Source organism: Equus przewalskii, chromosome 2, assembly GCF_037783145.1.
Source record: "Equus przewalskii isolate Varuska chromosome 2, EquPr2, whole genome shotgun sequence".
Classification (NCBI taxonomy): domain Eukaryota; kingdom Metazoa; phylum Chordata; class Mammalia; order Perissodactyla; family Equidae; genus Equus; species Equus przewalskii.
This window is the reverse complement of record NC_091832.1, coordinates 107,004,229-107,026,642: the sequence shown is the minus strand read 5'-3', so window position 1 is coordinate 107,026,642 and position 22,414 is coordinate 107,004,229. Positions and strand designations below refer to the sequence as shown.

The 22,414-nt window shown below is 41.3% G+C and overlaps 1 protein-coding gene across 7 annotated transcripts in view; it reads right to left on the bottom strand.

The window, feature by feature from the left end:
• PRDM5 (PR/SET domain 5) overlaps positions 1-22,414 on the bottom strand; it is a 186,687-nt gene that overhangs the window by 160,974 nt on the left and 3,299 nt on the right. For all 7 annotated transcript variants that reach the window (XR_011537227.1, XM_070609212.1, XM_070609210.1 and 4 more), the window contains exon 2: positions 5,218-5,301. Coding sequence is in view for 6 of the 7 variants with exons in the window: in XM_070609212.1 (XP_070465313.1) it covers positions 5,218-5,301 (84 nt within the window). In the remaining variant the exon portion in view is untranslated. The remainder of the gene's footprint in view (positions 1-5,217; positions 5,302-22,414) is intronic.

The following is a 22,414-nucleotide window of genomic DNA, read 5'->3' as shown; positions in this document are numbered from 1 at the left end:
AAATTCCACACTCTGACCTTGGATCCTAGTCACATTCTCCAATCCAGCTTTTCTGGAGCCATGAACTTAGAGAGTTATCGTGTGCTCATTAATGAGGTAGATATTTTAATCCTCATCTGGCTCCTATCTGTTCTTCCTTGGTTAGAACTAAGGGGAGAGGTGTTACTAATTAGGGACCATCACCAATGTATAAGTGAAGTGGGGACTAGGGGTTGGGAAGAAAGTTTCCAAAAACAGAAGGGGCCCAAGCTCACCTGGTATGTACGTTTAATTTGCAATAACAATTTACTATAACTGTAGGAGATTAACAATCCTTACAAAAACACCTGCAAATCTTGTAATCATATATTTTGCTAATTATATTTTTTAAAACATTTTATTTATCCAGAGGTACAAAATCTTTTCTGCTAACAAAGATAAAACTAGGATAATTTGCTATTTTGCATTTTGTAACATACAGCTGTCTAGCAGACAGTAATGACTAATCGCCCTGGTAATTCCACTGGCCTCAGATGTAAGAAATATAGTTTCCCTCATCAGCTCTCAAAGGGATAGATTTAGAAAAATAAACTAACGTAAAACTTTTTAAGTACCATTAAGTCAGGCTCATGCAGGTAAAGCAGACTGCTCTCACTGTACTTGGTGTGTCCCACAATGTGTTACTTCTGGAACCCTTCCAAGACCACAGGCTCCTTAAAAGTAAGAGCTTAGCCTTTTTAAAAAGCAAAGTTAAGCCCTGTTTTGTTGTTTTCCTAATGTCCTTGTGTTGAGACAGATACTTTTCTACTAAGCTATCAATGACATAATTGTAAGAAATCAATCTGTATCTAAGTAAAATAGATTTATTTTTTCCTATAAAAACATAACCCAGAATTTGGATATTTCACTTGAATCTCAAGTATTTATCTGGCTCCTTGGGATTCTGCATGCGAGTTCTTAACTGGCTAACAGAAAGAACTTTTTGCCCACAGGAGACCATCCAGTATTTCTAAACTGTGGCATGGGTTCTGGCTCAACCTGCATCAGATCACAGCACTGAAAACCCAACTGCACCAGCTGAACTGCTCAGAGACGGAGAGGCAAACACGGGTCCAGCAAGAGTGGAGGAGACAGAGAAGGAGAGGGCTGAGACCTTCACGATCTCAGAATAGATGCAAAGTTCGGGAATGAATGACTCGACTGGAAACGTCAGGACAATGCCAAATTCTGAGAACTTACCAGGCCAGTTTCTACACAAAAACCTCTTGCAGGCAATGTAAGAGGACGCTTTGGAAAAAGAAGGGAAGACCCACTGCCAAAAGCAGAGCTGTTTGGAGGATTCAAGCAGAGACTGGATTCACCAGCAGCCACTTTGGAATACCTGAATAATAGGCTAAGAAGGTGGCAAGGAAAATGTACAATCTGTGTGCATTCCATAGGTGCCAAAACTTAAAGGTCTGTGCTGGAATCATAAGAGCCAGTGCCTGGAAAGGAGGTATTTGAACTGTGGTTTGAAATACAAAGAAAATATTATAGAAAGAGAAGGCTTTGGAGATTTAAAAACAAAGGATCACCGAGAGTTCTAGCAACAGGACATGAATGGATTTTGCTCTTACAGCAAATGTGAGCAGGTAAAGAGTGGAAAGAAACGCATCCCAAGCTCCAAACCGCCTGGACAACAGCAGAAGACATCTAATCAAGGAAAGAACAGAACACGATACAGACACCTGGGCACATGCCACTGAGTGATCACTGGAAGCATTTAAACCAGGCGCTGGTTTCCAACTTCAAGCTCTACAATTGGCCTGAGGCCTAAGAAATCCAGAATTGTTCTGCTAATACACTTAATTTTAAAAGAAAAGTAAAATTCTGAGGTTATCGCGAAGACTTAAGGACAGAGGAGACTGAGTCTCTTCAAGGCCCCCATCTCAAATCCTGCGGCCAACACAGACAGAGGCTGAGGTGCTGGGGAACGCTCCGAGGCGGTGGCATCGGTAACGTGCAAGCTGCACCTTCAGAGGCAGAGCGGGAGGTTGCAGCAGACAATGTCACTGCTCCCCATGGATCCCCTCAGATGCCTTTATTCCCTGTCCCAAACAGGGGCTCACACACACCAAGGGGCTCAATGGTAACTGGCGCCTCCAAGTTCCCTGGTATGAAATGGCCATCCAGGGGTCCCAGCCCTGTCCACCAGCACTGTTGGCACCTCAAGTATAAAGTGAGGAAGAGCTATGCCATATGCTGTCTCACATGACATCATTTTGCAGACACTATCCCCACTATCTGGCTCATGTTCCATAACCACAACATAGGTAACTATCGGCTTGAGGAGGACGACTCCCACTAGAGAAGTGCAGGTGGTGGCTTTGTAGCTATGGGGCATACTGGAAACGACTTAAAGAAGCAGTCCCAATTCACCCACCAGAAGCCAAGAGGCTCATTACCTCCCTACAAGAGGCCCCAAAGGGTCCACGAGGGGAAGACTGTAGTGGAAACATTCTCCTTTCTCTGTGCTCCCTCTGAATCCTGGCACCTCCAAAGCTAAAATAATAGAAAGGACTTTAATAGTATAGCTCAAGGCTGGGAAGCAGCTCACTCAGTTAACATAATAAGGACTAGGATTACAGCTGGCAGGCAGTAACCTTTGCAGTTCAATCGGTGCTGATCTTTTTTTCAGTGTCCCCCCCAGAAGACATACAAAGCGAGCTCTTTCCCCAGCCCTGGCCAGTGGCACAAGTGGACCAAGCAGAGGATGGCTGACAATCCACACAGAAGACCAGACTACGAGGAGGAAGACCCAGAGGACGGAGGGGAAAGGTACACGAGCCAAGGGGTTAAAGGGATCAGAGGTCTTAGGTGAAAGAGCAGGCTTGAAGGGGTCAGGAAGACTCTTCATCAATATCTTTCTAAAATATGTACAAAGTACAAATATGACTTACTCAAAACGAATATTGATTTTATTAACATGAATATTAAATAAGGAGTAAAATAAAATAGAGAACAGCAATCATTATGTGAACGTAACACTGGCTGAACATAAAACGTATAAAATCAATAGCTCCTTGGGTGGCAGAATGAGGGAGACTGGGGATATTAGTGGCAAAAACGAAATAATAATGTAAAGACATTAAAGAACCACGGGACTAAATGACACAAAACTGGCTGATCTGCTGCTGCACTGTTAACTATGTAATAGTACAAAACCAGCCTTCTTTTTCCAGTTTTATTGAGATTGACATACAGAACTATATAAGTTTAAGTGTACAAAAAAGTCGTCTTCTTAAGTTTCCTACATGCAAGTCCTTCCAAAATAAAAATTATTATCTGCTTAACAATGCTTCACAAACAGCTGTGCAAAACATTAGCCTAACCATCACACTAAAATTTTCAGAGACAAAACAAATATCAAAAGCCATTAATAGCCTCTTAAATAATTGCTATTTTTATCATTTATGACTTACTTAGGTTATCAATTTTTTTTAGCCACATAAATGTTTGATTTCTGAAAACCTTCACGGTAAAAAAATTAACTGCTGAGAAAATTAACACCTTATAGAAAAATAGTGAAAACCATTAAAAATATTTTTAGACTCATAAAAAGAAAGAAAACAGCACGAAGGCAATATCAATAACATTTTCCATTTGAATTATGAATTTCCATTTTCCATCACCTGCACTGCAGAAATCTTTCAAGAATCTTTTAAAGCACGCTACTCTCCAGGGCCGGCCCCGTGGCCAGGTGGTTAAGTTCTCGCACTCTGCTTCGGTAGCGCAGGGATTCGCCAGTTCAGATCCTGGGTGCAGACATGGCACTACTCATCAGGCCATGCTGAGGTGGCGTCCCACATAGCACAAACAGAGGCACTCACAACTAGAATATACAACTATGTACTGGGGGGCTTTGGGGAGGAGAAGGAAAAAAAAAATTGGCAACAGATGTTAGCTCAGGTGCCAATCTTTAGGAAAACAATTTAATTGCATTTTTAAAAAAATAAAGCACCCTTCTCGCCACCTCCAGCAATATAGGTGATGCTTAAAAAATATATTTTGCTTGTGGATAATACACTATGACAGATTCAGGTGTCCACTTGGCTGGGCTGCAGTACCCAGTTATTTATTCAAATACTAATCTAGGTGTTGCTGTGAATGTATTTTGTAAATGTGGTTAACATCTGCAATCAGTTGACTTTAAGTGAAGGAGATTACCGTCAATACTGTGTGCGGCCCTCATCTAATCAAAGACCTTAAATGCAAAAACTGAGGTTAGCCAGAGAAGTTCTGCCTCAAGACCACAGCATCAACGCCCGTCTGAGTTTCCAGCCTGTGGGCCTGCCCTACAGATTCCATCCTGCCACCCCAACAATCATGTGAGCCAATTCCTTGAAATATATATAGATTTCCATGCTATTGGTTCTGTTGCTCTGGAGACCCTAACTGATAAACACACACTCGGAGAGACTTTTTACATATAGTTCTCTATTCCAGGATTCTACCCCTTTCTGATTTCATGATCCTCCTTCTCTTGGCCCCACCTACACATATCTCAACTCCCACCATCCTCATGGAACCCACCAAATACAATCTTTGGGACTGAGTTTTCTTTTCCACTTTTTTGTTCCAACAATCTCTATACCTTTACTCTTCTATTTCCATCCCTCAGGCCCTTCTTTTTCTAATGACTAGAAAAGAACAGCAACAAATATGATGAGCACAAACTAGGATGAAAATTCTCCTAATATACAGACACACATTTGCATATATAGATTAGAGAAGCTTTAGATTGCAAAAGATAAGTGTGATAGTTCTTTAAACACATGTTTTTAAAGGTAAGAAACATTTTAAGGTGAGATTTTCATTCCAACATGGAGCTCAAAATTGTTTCTATACAATTAGAACCACAATAGGGAAATAAAAAGTTAAAGTACAATTTCATCTACAGAAATCAAATTCTAAATCCAGTACAAGAACATGGTTATTTTGAAATCCAAACATCCTTATGCATGGAAAATTTCCTTTTCGATAATGAACTAAATAAATTTCAGAGTTCTAGACGAACTGTCTATTAAGGTATATCAACAGTACTTTTTTTTTAGTGCTTAACTTTAAGTTACTCAGTTTCCTTAATGGAACATTTAAATGTTTAAATAGTCAACTGGAATCAATATCTATTAACACAGGCTTGTAAATGCATTAAATAGTGTAAAGAGAAGCATATTTAAAATATCAACACATCCTCACCTCCCACATCAACCTGTAATCCATATTTTCATCCAAATCTTCAGGCATTCTCTTCTCTCCAGCAAATGGTCCAAACTTTTCACCCTGAGTAGTGATAATTATATTGAAAAAGGATTAGTACAATAATCAAGTTACTAAAATTACTATTTATCTTCTGGAAAATTGTTTTTCTCCAAATCTTCATGCCCAATGATTAAGACACATTGAAAATATTAACTAATTTACATAACACAAAATATTTACATAGTTAAAATCCAGCTTAATCTGTTTTTAGCCTAACAGCTTAAATCCACAACACAGGAGCCGACAGAAGAGGGTTAAACTCTTTAACATTCAAGTTCTGACAGGGCACTGAACACTGTACTTACGTTTCCATCCTCTGCCGCCTGTGGCAAGTGGTCCTAAAACCATAGGCATTCAGTTTTGCCTGACTTGAGAGACAACCCACCAGGCAGAAAATCACCTGGTTTCCATAAAAATTATAAATTCACCCCAATGATAAACAAGAAAGAAGTAGGCTTGCCATTCTCCAAGGAAGACTGTTCATTAATAAGGTTTCAATTCTCCTGCCACTCTTTGAAACAGCCAAGGGGGCACACTCTAGACCAGCGTTTCTCCAAGCACGTACCAGGGTTTCTCCAAGCGTGTGCTTTGAAGCCCACCTGCGTGAGATCACCAGCGTCTCGTGTCAAATACAGAAGCCTGGGCTTATTAAAATCAGGACCTCTGGGTCGGCCTCGTGGCCGAGTGGTTAAGTTCGTGCGCTCCACTTCAGTGGCCCAGGGTTTCACCGGTTCCAATCCTGAGCACGGACATGGCACCACTCGTCAGGCCATGATGAGGTGGCATCCCACATGCCACAACTAGAAGGACTCACAGCTAGAAATACAACTAGGTACTAGGGGACTTGGGGAGAAAAAGCAGGGGAAAAAATAAAGATGATCTTTTAAAAAAAAAAATCAGGATCTCTGGGAGTGGATGTGGGAAGGAAGCCACACTGGACAAGTTCCCAGGTGAGACCAGGAGTGGCTGGGCCCCAGGGAAGTTCAAAGGGTAAACAACACTCTTCTCACTATGGCACCCAATCCAGGGACTGGAGAGACAAGAGTCGGGGTGTGTCTGTCCAGACAGACGGTGCAGAAATGCATGCAGAGGATACAAACCACTCGGGCCTTTGTGAGCATCCTTCAATGACTATTCTTCTGTACGACCCTTCTCTCCACAAGGAGATGGAGGAAGAAAAAGCCACAAAATCTCCAGGGGAACTTTTGATGAACATTGTTAGGGGAAAAATAACCACCAACGCAATATTTCCAGGAATACAAATTACTTAATGAACAACAGAAAATCCAACTCCTGGGAATAGTAAAATGTTCAAGCTCAAAGGAATTACAACTAGCTAACCCAGCCCCTTATTTTACAGATAAAGAAAGAGGTCTTGAGAAGCCACAAATAATGGCAGAGTCCCGAAGATCTGTTCTTTAATGGTAAATTGGGGGCAGAAAATAGCTACAGAGATTCCTCAAATCAAGACTATAATCCTAAATAACCCAAGCACAAGCACACAAAAGAAACAGGGAGACCGTTACTTATAACAACATAGAGTCATTGATGCAAAGTTTAGAGAGAAAATTTCAGAGAGGCTGGAGCTGGCTCTGCTTCTCCATCCTTCCATGCCTCACTAGCCACTTCATGCTAAACCTGGCACTCAGCATCACTTCTCAGACAGACACAACAGCCCCAAAGATGCTTTCTTTAAAACATAACCATTTCGCACCTCAACATGGGACCCTACCAGTATTTAATGGCCTTTAAGCAAAGCTGTTTAAGAATCGAAAGAAGAGGGGAGGGAAATTAATACTTACTGAAATAGTATGTGCCATGCTCCAAATAATCCTATGTGAGAATAGCCCCTTTTAACAACAAAAGAATCTGAGACTCAAAGAGTTTAAATAATGTGCTTGGTTAAGGTCAACCACCTAGGAAAGGTCAGAGAAAGGATTAGGAACCAGGGGTTTATCCTGAGCAGACAGCTCAGGCACTGTCCCCTTCCCCAAGCCCCCTGACAAGTAGCTGGACGACCCGGTGCCCAGGCAGCCTCTCCTCTCAGCTTTCCACCAACTACAACGTTCAGCAAATCCACGGGCGGAGCCTTACTCACCGTAGTCACTCAACAGGGTGACTGCTGAACTGAATGAAGAAACTGACTGCCTGATGTTAACACCAATCTGGAGGGCTGACCAGAAAATAAGGTGTGTTTTTGGTAATAAATTTGAGCATTTGATATCAATGCACGTAGTTCAACTTTTTACTCCACTTTGTCATGGGTAAGCCTCATCAATAACTGCAGAAGGTAAGTAATAACCTGAGTACACACTTCCCAACACAACTGATCTATCCAAGCCAGAAAGTTCCTCGTTGAGTACAAATTTAGAGGAAAATAAATTGAATTGATCAATTCAGTAGTGTTCAAAATACTGCAAGGGGAGAAATGGAAACCCAAAGAAATGCACTGGGATCAGAAAACAAGCCTGCCTGGATGCAGGCCTCTAAGATTATTAGAGGACTCACAGCTTTGAAAATTCAAAGTAAGAATCAGGAGGACTCTAACTTTAATGACATTATTAATAGTGAACAATCACTCTAGCATAAACTCAAACTACCAAACTATAATAAATATGGCTTTCAGGTTTTTCCTCAGCCCATAGTAAGAAACACATTTTGCATCTCAGCATAGCATATTCACAAACACACAGAAACACACAGACATAAAACTAAAATATAAATTTCTTGAAATAATACTGCCCTTACCCTGTACAACATACTCCCATATTTGACTCTATTTTACTGCCCTTTTTGAAAAATACTACTTTTGACTCAATAAATTAATTTCACAACTCACCGGTGGGTTGCAATCCACAGTTTGAAAGACAATGACATAAAAACACAGACAGAGGGGGCAAATTTATAAGGATATTTAGCTCTCTGGATTTGATGAGATTGCCTTCAAAGCACACTAGTGAGTGTGTGTTAGAATGATTTAACCAAATAAACTTAAGATTTTGTGGCTGCAAGGTTACAAAAATGTTAATAGCCAACTCTTATATATCCACAATACTTGTGGTAAGAGACACGGAAGATAATTGAAACAAATTATATTTGGCTTTTGATGAAGATTTTATACTTGGGACACCCACCCTCTCTCTGAAGCCTTCCCTGAGGGTCCCAGCACCCACTACCCACTCCTTTCTATAACTCTTGGTTCATTCTTGTTTCTGCTATACAAACAGCAATTTCTTGTAATTTTACTGTATACATTGTTTTATTGACTAAACATTTCCCATGGAAATTCTAACCTAAGAGTAAGCTTCTTCTACCTCAGTGGGCTTCAGACCTGCTTGGGTAACACACCCCGTGAAAGATTTGGGGCACACACCCCATATATATGTAATTATTTTTTCTTTTAGTTGAATCATACGAAATAGCCAATATTTGACCATCTTCAAGGTAAAAAACGAAAATTTTTCATATGATTCATTATAACATAATTTATATAGACACATGCATTAGCATATTAAACACCTATGGTAAAGGGTCATAATCAACCACAGAAAGAAAACCAATTATTTTGAACTATCTTCTTGAAAATTTCAAAATTTTGTAACTGACTTCCTGTCATCGGTTTTACTTTCTGTGTTCAAGCTGCCAAAGATCTCAGACAAGCAGCAGGAAAACTGTCAGCTCTACCATTTTCTTGCTGTTCGCGTGTGCCTGTATGATTGATACCAGCTTCAATCTGTGACTTTGTTGCAAGAACCTTCCTAGAATTCTTCACTTCTAACTATCTAAAGGCTCACTATCTGAAATGCTCACCAGGTTAGGCAGGAAAACAGCACACCACCAGACATCCAACAACAAATATGTAAAGGACATGTTAGGGAGTGGCCAGGAGGCGAGCTGGAAGGGCATGCCCATTTAATACGCTTTTCCACTCCCACTGACTGCTGCTACATCACAATGGGGGCCCAATGTTGCCAGATAGCTGCAAATATTTTAGAGATGCTAACCACTCACATTTGTATATGAAATCACTACTTTTCTATAATGGTAATGGATTCCAAATTTTCAAAACTCTGTGTGGGTCAAGGAAAATGTGACTGCAAGACAAATTCAACCTATAGACACCAAACTGTCCAAGCCAAACCCACCTCTCAGACGGCCCACACCCAGCCCACAGTGGTGCTGCTCTGCTGTTTCTGAACAAAGCAGATAATTAATCTATTCAATTTGCCACCCACTGGACTAGAAAATTTCTTTTTTCTTTTTTTTTTTTGAGGAAGAGTAGCCCTGAGCTAACATCTGCTGCCAATCCTCCTCTCTTTGCTGAGGAAAACTGGCCCTGAGCTAACATCCGTGCCCATCTTCCTCTACTTTATATGTGGGATGCCTACCACAGCATGGCATGCCAAGTGGTGCCATGTCCGCACCCGGGATCTGAACTGGCGAACCCTGGGCCACTGAAACGGAACGTGGGAACTTAACACTGCGCCACCGGGCCGGCCCTAGACAATATCTTTTAATACAAAAAATGTATGATTGCAAACAGGTGGTCCATTTTCTTTCATTTTGCTTGATATTATTGGTAAGAAGTCAAAAGCAAGATTTCCTGCAGCTCTCTCTCTTAGAACAGTGGGGAAAGCACCAGCTGTGGCTTCAAGAGACCTGGATCCTAATCTCTGCCCTGCCACTAACTAGCTGTGACACATTACAATGTCACAAACTTCTGAGCTCAGTTTCCTCACCTATAAAACAGGGATTTGGTTTAGCTGATTTCTAAGATTCCTTCCAGCTCTTAAACTCTATTAGAAAGAGCTTCCACAGGCCAAATTTAGAACAATGTGAGAATCAAAGAGAACAAGAGTGTAATTGATTGGAACACATTAACAAATTCATAAGTCCATAACGATTGTCAGAGCGAAAAAGAAAAAAAAAAATTTAAAACCTCATTTGCCATCATTAGACAATAACTTATTAAAATTAATAAAGGGAAAGACCTACATATTTTGCCCTACCTTTACAATAATAATCCTAATTCAGGATAACCAGACAGCAGCAAACGATGAAGGAAAGCTGTTCTTTACAGAGTAATGCTAACTTCTCAATAAAGGAGGAATATTTGAGTGAAATCACCATATTGAAATCTCTAAGAATATAACTGATTCAGGCAAGGATCATCAATGGATGCTAAAACCATTAGGTCGGGGCCAGCCCAGTGGCGCAGCAGTTAAGTTCACACGTTCCACTTTGGTGGCCCAGGGCTCACTGGTTCAGATCCCGAGTGCGGACACGGTACCACTTGTCAAGCCATGATGTGGCAGGCGTCCCACATATAAAGTAGAGGAAGATGGGCATGGATGTTAGCTTAGGGCCAGTCTTCCTCAGCAAAAGGTAAAAGCATTAGGTAAAAGGTTGATAGTGAAACAGATATCCATACTGTACCAGCTCACAGATTACTGTAAGCACAAAGTACCCTTACAATGGAAAAATTACGTGAACCCAGTGTTAGCATTACTAACAGTGGGAAAATCAGAGAGTATTCTCTACCCCTTGCAAAAGGCCGTATGGAGTAAACCATTCTAGCCCTTCATTCCCCAGTGTCTGCGAGAGAGGTGCTTGCCAAACTCTCTAGGCACCTCCAGAGGTGAAAGGGCAAGTGAGCACGCACAGACCTCTTCCCCCAGGCCTGTCTCTCACCCAGCACGGGAGATATCAGTGCCGCTTTGGAAGAAAGCACACGGATAAAACACAGCCGAGGGGCCGGCCTCGTGGTTAAGTTTGTGCGCTCTGCTTAGGTGGCCCAGGGTTTCACAGGTTCGGATCCTGGGCGCAGACATGGCACCGCTCATCAGGCCATGCTGAGGTGGTGTCCCACATGCCACAACCAGAAGGACCTACAACTAGAATATGCAACTATGTACTGGGGGGCTCTGGGGAGAAGAAGGAAAAGATCAGCAACAGTTGTTAGCTCCGGTGCCAATCTTTAAAATAAAAATTTTTTTTAATTAAAAAATTAAAAAAACACAGCCGAGAGGGAGGTGGACGCTTCCCACGTTCCCCCCTGCTTCCCACTGCTAACGCTGCACTATTTATTGCGTGCGATCCAAATGCACCCTGAGGGTGGGGAGGAGATTACAATATCAGTGCATAAAAAGTAAAATAATCTAAAGCTAACTTCCAGATTCGAAGAAATACACAAGAAAGAGAAACACATTAAGTAAAGACCTGGGAAAGCAACCGGATAAATCCAGATTGTGAGATACTCTCCAATTAGTCTGAACTCTTCAGAAAGTCACTGTTATTAAAAAAAACGGAACAGGAAGAGGGAGCCTGTTAAAGAGATTGAACAGACATAACAAATGTAACAGGGGCTCCTTGATGGGATCCTGGCTCAAAAATAAACAGCTATAAAAACATTTTGGAGGCAATTGGAGTAATTTGAATACGCGCTGGAATTAGAAGACATTAGGAAACTATGGTGATTTTTGTTGGATGCTAAAATGATATTATGGCTATTTAGGAGAATGTCCTCATGCTGAAATATTGAGGAGTGCATTGTCATAATGTGTGTAATTTACTTTGAAATGGTTCTGCAAATAAAAAAATATACATATAGATGAAATAAGTTAGATTAAAGTGAATCAATCTGCAGCTCAATCATTTATATGTGAAATAATGATGATTTTTCACAGAAGGAGTCTAGAGTCCCCACTTAGAACATAATTATATTTCAGCGTTGAACTACTGTGCATGTGTGTGCTCTTGCAATACAATTAGGCCTTCAACAAAGTGCGTTTCTAAAAAGTTCAGTATGAATAATACCCAATCTTCTTTCCCTACTGTGACTGCCCGGCCAGACATGCTGCTTCCCTCTACCCATTCTCCTTAGCACTACAACGCTGACCTTGTTGAGGGTACTAATGTATTCAAGTAGAAAAACTACATTTACCAGCTTCCCATTTTGATAGGGAAGAGAGCTAACAACCTGCAAGCAGAAATCATTGGATGGACCTACCACAAAAGCTCTTAAATGAGAGTTAAATCAGCTGGCAAATACACCCTAGTGTCTTGGTTACTTCCTGTTTCTCACTACCTGAAATAAGAGCATGATAGCTGGGGCCAACACAGCCATCATGAGGCCAAGAGAATGGCAAAGACTTCTCCTTTGACATTTTGAGCCACTGAACTGACAGCAGCAAATGCCCCCTTGCCAACTTCTTGTTATATAAGGAGAACAGAATTCCCAAGGTCGAGATCATTTCAGTTGTCTCTATTACTCTCAGCTGATACAGCGGATGTCAGGCAAAAGAAAGGCACTAGTGCCCAATTATAACAGAACTATTCTTTATAAAATGCATCACTTATAAAATAAATATGAAACAGGAAATGCAGAAGAGTTGTGGGGAAGAAGAGATTTTGGGTATATGGTGACCTGACTGCAACACCTTTTCCCTTAACCCCAACCCTAAGCTTCTTGCTTCTCTTGAACAAAACAACTGATACTAGCATTTACGGGCAACTGGGTGTAACTGAAGCCTTATGTTCTGGCACAGAACTGTTGTGAGGCATTCTCTCCAGTGGGCTGAGTAATAAACTGGAAAACAGCAGAGGAGCCAAGGCTAAGGACTGGAAACCAGAGGATCCTGAAAAGAATCTGAGTCAGAGATGGAAGAGGGGGCCACAGCCCACAGCCTTTCCCATCCTTGCAGACCAAGAAAGCACAAGAAGAACAGAAAGCTGAGGGACGAGGAACTGACCACCTGTCTGCCAGTGCAGGCCCAAGGTGATACAGGCCCCTTTGCCTACAGGGCAGAACTGGCACCACAGAGGGTTCTCCAATAACCGGCCTTGGGCTTCAATAAAGCAACCAAGGCAAATCGCTGAAACAAAGGACCCAGCTGCCTGAGAGATCGGGCAGAAAAATGAGAACCCCACTCTGTGAAAGAGAACTTCTGTAGGAGACAGAATGCTTAATTAAAAGGAATGCCTCAATTACATGAGGGAATTTAAGGAGATTCAAGTACGGGCACTCAAAAAAATAAATAAAACTTTTAAGAGAGACAAAAACGTGATTTCCCAACTAAATACTTTTAAAGAATGAATTGAAAGAGAGACAAAACAACCTGAGAATCACTTACCCAGTCAGGAAATCCCTTAGAGGCAGGTGGAAGGAAAGCTACTTGATGACACACACAGGTTCAGAGAGAACCATATCCACATGGTTTAACGAGAAAAAGAACTGTGAAAAGTCTCTAACTAAACAAATGAACCATAACAAAAGTCAGAAAATGGAAGAAAATGAGTAGCTGGTGTATATATACTCAAAATGAATCTATGACAATGAACTAGGTGTGTGGAATATATAAGCTAAATAACAACTCTTAAAACAACAGGGATATACTTTTAAAAGAAATTCTATTAAGTAACACACCATTTCATCAAAACTTAGGAGTAGCTGGGGAAGGCAGGCAGGAAGGAAAAGCATCCCAAAAGTTGCATGGCAGGGGGAGGTAGGGGAAGGAAGAAAGGACTAGAGGGAAGCAAGAGAGTGACAGAGCATCTTGTGGAAGAAACTGTGTGTTTCTGTGGGAAAAATGGCTGAGTTCTAGCTGCCAAATAAAAATATCACGTGCATCTGATTGTGAAAGAGGGGGAGAGTAAGTAAATCATTACAGAAAAAGAAGAGTAGAACCAACAAAGTAACAAGACGGAAGGAAAGGAATAAACAGTGACTTAGACAGCAAAAATAAGGAAAATTAAAAATAGGTTACAACAACATAAGTAATGAGCACAATGAAAAGATAAGAATAAAATCAACTTTATCAGCCATTACATTAAATATAACAGAGTTAACTCCTCTCATTGAGAGAGATTGTAACACTGCATTATGAAATATAACCTAGCTACATACGATTACAAAAAGATTAAAAAAATGACAAAAAATGAATTAAAACGGGTAGACAAAGAGATATAGATAAAAGCAAAGAAAGGCAACAGTTTTAATATCAGACAAGGTTAAATTAATAGCTGAATGCACTAAACAGAATAAAGCAGAACATTATGGAATGACAAAAAGTTATTTATGAAGAGGATATAGCAGTGAGAAACCAGCAACAGAAAAATGTTAGAAATGCAAGAACTTCAGTGGGCGATTTTAAAACATCTCTTTCAAAACTGGACAGATTTATTAAGTAACAAAAATAATAAGTAAGAATATAAAGAAAATGACTTTAATTTTAAAACTTTTAAAGTTCAACACCCAGCAAGGATTTAGAAAGAGTATCACCCCTACCCTAATAATAAGAAAGGCCTATACAATACAAAATCATAACTTTTCTTGAGGAGAGCACTGGCTTACCTGTCACAGATGACAGAAGGAAGAGCTGTCAGCCACCATAGAAGCAGGTAAGAAATCAACGAACATTTAGATGGTTTGCTAAAGGATGCATTTGAGACAGCTTGACTATACAGAACCACTAGAAGCCCAAGACCCAAGGGGAGTTCACACACAGTTGCAGACTCTTGTCCCACAACCTCCCCATATAAGAAAGATTGGGGACAGAAAGAACAGAGAGACTCACTCAGGGGTGCAGGCATGCAGGAGTGAACCGCAGCTGCTGTAAGAACGGCACAATACCCCACAGCTCCTGCCTTGAGCTTTGTCTCATACAAGAAGAAGCCTTTAGCCCCTGCAAGGAAAGCAGCAAACTGTCATGTCCAGGACACAGGCAAAGATCCACTGCTGCTGGAAGAAGGGCAGGAAGCAGTCCAGGCTCAGGAAGATAGACCACAACCGTCAAAGGATGCCTCTCGTTGGGTAAGAGATGGGAAACACTCTCCCACAAAACACCAACCACTGATACAAGGCAAAAGTTTGGTTCCCATGGAGAAGAGAGGCAGGAATGCTGAGAAAGCCCAACTCCCAGAGCTCTGGCTGATAAACCCTAGATAAGAGTGCAGCTGGACCCAGACAGAGAACAGAGAACCTCAAATAACAACACACAGAGCTCTACTACTGGGGGAAGGGCAAGAGCATGGCAGCGTGGGTAGAGAATCCCTCCAGAGCACAGGCATTCGGGACAGAAGAAAGCTGAGAGTAGAGTATAAACAATGAGAAAAACCTCAAGCACCCCAGCCACCACCTTAACCACTGGCTACTCTAGAAGAATCTGAAGCACGTGGTGTGCTGAAGGTAACAATAGCAACATCATAATGCAAACCCATCTTACCTCCCAACTAGACTGATCCAAACTCCCACACTAACAGCCTGACAAAATAAAAGATGTGCATATTTCCAGGCAAAAATACTACTTAACACACTCTTGATTGTTTCACACATGATGTTGGCACTCAATCAAAATATCAGACATACAAAAAAGCAAGACAAAAAACTAGCCCATTGTGAAGAAACAGAGCAATCAACAGAACCAGATTCAGAGACAACACAGATATTGAAACTGTCAGACAAGGACTTTAACAATAAATATGATTGACTTGTTAAAGAATCTATTAGAAAAGGCGGATAACATGCATGAATATAGGGGAGATTTCGGCTGAGACATGGAAACCTATAAAAGATAGTCCAAGATGAATTCCCTTGACAGACTCACCAGGAAACTCAACATAGCTGAGAAAAGAATCAGTAAACTTGAAGACAAGGCAATAGAAATTACCTAAACTGAAAGACAAAGTGGAAAAAAAGGAAAAATAAAAGCAGAACAAAGCATGAGTTGTGAGACAATATCATATCAAATGGTCTGACATACGTGTAATGGGAGTCCCAGAGGAAGAGAGAAAGATGAGGCCAGAAGTAATATTTGAAGAGATAATGGCTGACAATTTTCCAAAAATGAGAGAAGACATCAGACCACATAGAAGAGCAGCAAGGTTTTCAAAAAATTTTAGACACTTCATATTCAAACTGCTAAAATTCAAAGAAAAGTAGAAAAATCTTGAAAGTAGAGGGGAAAGAAGACAGATTATGTACAGAAGAATGTAAGACTTAAGATGACTTTGTGGCAGAAACTAGGTAAGCCAAAAAAATAAGTGACATCTTTAATGCAATGAAAAAAAAACTGTCAAAACTGGAGAACATATCTCTCAATGGTAAAAGCAAAACACTTTTCCGGACAAACAAAAGCTGAGAAAATTCATTTCCAGCAGACTTGTGATACAAGAAATGTTCAAAGAATATGGTTCAGGCATAAGGAATATGATACCAGGCAGAAACTTAGTTCAAAACACAGAAATGAAGAGCTCGAGAAACGGTAAAAATAAAGATAATGAACAAAGACAATTCGTCTTATTTTTAATTGCTCTAAAGGATAATAGATAGTCCAAAGGGAAAAATAGTAAAAATGTACTGTGAGGATAACATAGAACAGACCAGATGAAAACGATGGCATAGAGGACGGGAAGGGGGAAGTGCAGCTATAACAACTGTATCTCGCGGCCCCTTTGACATCTCCCCGTTGTCTAACAGACGTCTCAAAGTCAACGTGCCTTAAGCTGAACTCCTCATCTTCCCTCTTCAAACCTGCTCCACCCACAATCTTCCCCATCTCAGCTGTTGGCTGACTATCCAGTCCTCCCAATTGCTCAGACTAAAATCCTTGGAATTACTCTTGATCTTTTTCTTTCACTCTCATGTCATCAGCATATTCTGTCACTGCTATCTTCAATCTGTACTACCAACATTGCCACCGTCTTGGTCTAAGCCACCATCATCTCTCACATGGATTATTGCCAACAGAATCCTAACACGTCTCCCAGTTTACACACTTGCCCTCTGGCTGACTATTCTCAACCCAGCAGTCAGAATGATTCTCAATAAATTCAAGTCACGTGGTATCACTCCTCTGCTCCAAACCCTAGGAGACTCCCCATGTCACTCAAACTAAGCCAATGGCAGTAAAGACCCTAAGCAAAGTGGCTCTTCTGCTAGCACCCTTCCCTCCACTAACTCTCAGACCTCCGTCCCCAGCACTCAGACCCCTCGCTCACTCCCGCCAGCCTCACTGGCCTCCTTGTCCTGGAACCCAACAGGCAAACTCCCAACTTAAAGTTTTGCTCTCACTGCTGCCTGGAATGCTATTCCCCTACAGATATGTTTGGCTACTTTCCTCCCATCCTTTCAGTCACTGCCCGAGTCTCCTCCACTTAGTGAGCATTAACTGGACCACCTATTCATAACAACATTCCCACACACGCACCCACACACTCTGCCAAGTAAACAATGCCTCACTCTACTTTTTCTTTCTTCCATAGCATTTATCACAGTTTAACATAGTACAAAATTTATGTAATATATTCATTGTTTATTTTCTGTCTCCCCCTCACTAGGACACAAAACCCACAAGAGCCAGAATTTCTATTTTGTTCACTATTGTATTCCAAACGGCCAGTACAGATCTTGGTGATAAAGATGTATTGAATAATTGTGTAAAACAAGACCTGAATAAATGAAAATTAAAGCACATCCATAGCAGAGAATATATTCAGTCATAAAAATAATAAATTACAGCCAAAGTAATTACCTGGAGGATTTCCACAAGATACTGCTGAATGAGAAATGCTAAGTGATGAAATGAGTTTACTCTTTTCTCATATTTGTAAAATAATTTTTTTAAAGTGTGAGTAGTTGTGTATCTGCATTTGTGGTATATGAGCATGGATACAGCATTTTATCAGTATGGGGGAAATTTTTTTGGTTTTTTTAATGATACGAATATATGGAATGATCTGAGTTCAAATTCTGATTAATCGACTCATTATTGATATAACTTCCTCAAAATCAGTTCCCTCATCTATAAAACAAGAATAATAACAGCCCCATGCAGGCTTGTTCCAGAGTTTAAACACCAAGTGTGACACGCATCCAGTGACTGCTGTCTGTCACTCACCCTGTCACTAGCACCTTGTCCAGTGCCTAACAACTGTACACGCTCCATACACATCTGATGAAACAATTAACTGTAGCTGTTATTATCACAAAAAGCAAAATATGAAGTTTCTGAGAAACCATTGGTTTAAGTGGATTAGTTATACATTTTTTAAAAACCTGTACCCCCACCAGGAGATACAAAGCTGCATTGAGTCAGTCTCGTGGACTGTAAATGTGTGAACACAGAGAAGAGATAGCGCCCATGGCAGGCACCGCCGGTGATTATGCTCTCTCTGATTATGTTTCCAGGTTAGTTATCATCAGCCACCAGGAAACATCAGCAAACACCCACTGGCAGAATTTCAGCCCAGCATAAAGATCCATTGTTTCTTCACCAGAGTCACCTTCTGAGCTGATCAACAAAACACCTTATTCCACAAAATCTCATCTTCTTGGATTAACATTTATGCATGGTAATTTTTCTCTACGCTTTCACTTACTTTTCTTTTCAGGTTTCCTCTTTCCCACGTTTTGCTAACCCTATATGACTTGCCTTTTTTTTTAGCTTAATGTATTTTCACAAACTCAGATTTAAATCTTTATTTCAGGTATTTCTCACTTGGGATTCCACCTCACCAACCGCCTTTACTACAATCCCTCAAAGACAACCAGGTGCCTGCCTCGGTGTGAAAGGGAGGGAGTCGGCAGTGCCGAAGGGAGAGCAGCTCGAGGCAACTGTGAGCTGCAGGGCTCCATGCAGAGCGTCTCTGGGCTTCTGTAAAACGAGAACGTGCACCTTAGATTACCACTGAAGCTCTCTTAAACACTACCACTCAGAACACTGTCAGAATCCACTCTTTCCTATTCTATTTCTCAGGCACATACTGTCTCTTTCTCTTTATAAGGGAACCACTCACCCAGGTTTTAATTGCATGAATGCCAACTCTAGCCCTCTGCCAGAATCAGTACTGAAAACAAGGCAGAATATTCGTCAATATGGTGGATTGGCAATGGGTACGTTTTATCGGGACCAGAATGTGGAAGGATTCACCCCAGTCGGTCACTGTAAAATGCTCCACATAGTCTAGGCAAGGAAGAAGGATACTTCGGAGCCGTGGTAGGATGAATGATGGCCAACCAAAAATGTTCCCATCCTAGCCCCAGAATCAGTGTAATCACATCTGCATTTACCTTACACGGTAAAAGGGACTTTGCTGATGTGATTACATTAGTGATCTTGAGATGGGGGGATTATCCTGGATTATCCGGGTGGGCCCCATCTAATCAGAGGTCCTTTAATCAAGGGTCCAAGAGGAGGTAGGAGGGTCAGAGTCAGAGAAGGAGGCGTGATGACAAAAGCAGACATCGGAATGATGTGGGGCCATGAGCAAAGGAATGTGAGCAGACTCCAGAAAACTGCAACAGGCAGGGCAGTAGCCTCTCTTTAGCACTTTCAGAAGGAACCAGGTGTGCCCATTCACTTTAGATCCATATTCTCCAGAACCATAATACATTTGCCACTAAATTTGTTAAGTCACTAAATTTGTGATAATTTGTAACAAATTAACAGAAAATTAATATCCCAGTGCTGTCACTAAGTTTTGCCCTGAGAAGCAGCTGGGGATAACATGCTGGGGTATCTGGCAAGCTTGAGCTAGGAACCTGCATTTGTCCATGAGAAGGGCAAAGTGTAGTGACAGGCTGCCCTGGGGTTCATGCACACAGGATGCCACTCAGGAGCCCCCAAGGCAACAAAGCACAGGGTTGAGAGGGAAAGGAGCCAGGAATAGGGCTAGCTCAGTGGCTCAATTTGCTGTAGCTGGTGTGAATTAAGGCAAGGAGACCCGGGCCCCAGGGATGCTCTTTACAGCTTCTACTGGAATTAGGGGCCAGGAATCTGGGAGAAACATAATATTTTATTTTATTTATATTTAGTTATTTCCCTTTCTGCTTTTCTTCAGTTTTCCTTTTAGCCTTTAGTTCTTTTAAAAATACCAACCCAGCTCAGCTATGCTAAGGGTACGCAAGTTAAAGGCTTCTAGATATAAGGGAAAATAACTATACATCTGAAGATCGGGTAAGGTTTTAGCCGGCTAATGAAGAACGAATTGGAAAGAAGAAAAAATAGTCAAGGTCAACATAAGGACAAAAATTTTGACATAATTGGGCAAGTGTGTAATGTGTAAATTAGGGATAATAATAAACCTTTGAAGATTGTTGTACGATAAAATGAGATAATATGTGCAAGGGCATAGTACGGAAAACCCAGACTTCACAGCGTGTGACCGCGTGTGGTGGCTTCACCTACCCACGGGCTCCTCCACACAGGGTGGTGCCTCAGTGGAAATGTTCACACCACTTCTTTAGTCTGAAGTTAGGTCTGTCACAAGGTCTGACTGGTTACTTCAAGGGCTGCTTCAATTTTACTTCCAACAATTCTACCTACAAGCCATTCAACTCCATCCAAACTGATTAAGAGCACAAAATCTGGTCAGGGTCACTGAAATCGGCATCACAGGTCCACCACTCAGTCTGTGTCGCCCAGGCAATACTTGAATGTGTCACACCAGCCAACCTCTCTTTGCCTCAACTTCCTCATCTGAGAATGGGTATACTAACAGTACCTACTTCACAGGGTTAATGAAAGAGTAAAATGAAACAAGACGTAAAGTGCTCAGTAATAAAGAAATTATTAATAGTAATAATGTGGCCCCATGAAATTCAGCTCCTCCCTAGTCTTCTTTGATTCTTCCAGCATTTTCGGATGACTCAGTGTCATGACGACAGGGGTTCCTCCTTCTTCTGAACTCCTATAGTACCTCTTAGCCCACACAACCTCACAACATCATACCGTCGTCTATCATAGCACTAGTCAGACTGTATGGAAACTATCTACTTTTCTGTCTCCCTGACCAGACTAAAAATTACTATAATTCTGCAATTCCATTGCCGAATAATGCCTAGCAAAATCAATCCATATATATACGCATAAACCATCTTGGCATCTTCCCTTTACTTGTTTACTGCTTATCTCCCTACACAGGAAAACAAGCTACTTGTGGACAAAGACCTTGTTGGTCCTGCTCACCTGTGCATCCCCAGGGCGGAGCACGGTGCCTGCCACATATGAATGATGAAATGACTGAAAGTCATCGGGGAAGAAAAACCAAGAGCCTGCAATAAACCTAAAGGGAAGGAAGACTGCTAGGAGTGTATTTCCCACCGTAACCTTTTCTGCAAAATCACAGATTCTAGAGCTTGAAGGAAGCTTATGGTTTTCCTTTCCACTTTTAGGGTTCAAGCATAATGTCAAGCACCAGCACCCACAGATTAATCATATAAACCAGCAAGGGAAAAAAGGGTCATGATATAAAAAATGTAACACAGGGAGGTGTTTGCTTAACTTTCTTTTTTTAATTTTTTTTAAAGATTGGCACCTGAGCTAACATCTGTTGCCAATCTTCTTTTTTCCTCTTCTTCTTCTCCCCAAAGGCCCCCCCAGTCCATAGTTGGATATTCTAATTGTAGGTCCACCTGGTTCTGCTATGTGGGATGCTGCCTCAGCATGGCCTGATGAGCGGTGATGTCCACACCCAGGATCCGAACCTGTGAAACCCTGGGCCACCGAAGCAGAGTGTGCAAACTTGACCACTTGCCCATGGGGATGGCCCCTTGCTTAACTTTTACTGTATATATACTTAGTGCATTAGCTTTGAAAAACTAGTATTAACTTTAATATTAATCTGCATAATAATTAACCTGCAAAGTACTTGTTAACCTAGAATTCTGCAACTTTTTTCAAGCATTAAACTGTGCTCATAAAATAACACATAGCAAACACTTAGAACAGGGTCTGGAGACAGCCGTACTCGCCTAGCAGCTAAAGTTTGCCACGCTCCACTTCAGCAGCCCAGGTTCTGTTCCTGGGCACAGAACCCCACCACTCATCTGTCAGTAGCCATGCTGTGGCAGCAGCTTACACAGAAGAACCAGAAGAACTTACAAATATACACAATTATGTACTGGGGCTTTTGGGGGGAAAAAGGAAGGGAAAAAAAGGAGGAAGACTGACAACAGATGTTAGCTTACATGGAATCTTCCTCTGCAAAAAAAAACAAAAACAAAAAACAGAACAGGGTCAGGCACATGGCATGCAAAAGTGTCCATTTTATTATTCTTCTCATTAGCAAATTGCAATGGGTGTAACTGCAAATGAACTCAGGCCTCCTTTTTCTATTCAAGGGCTTTCCAACAGAC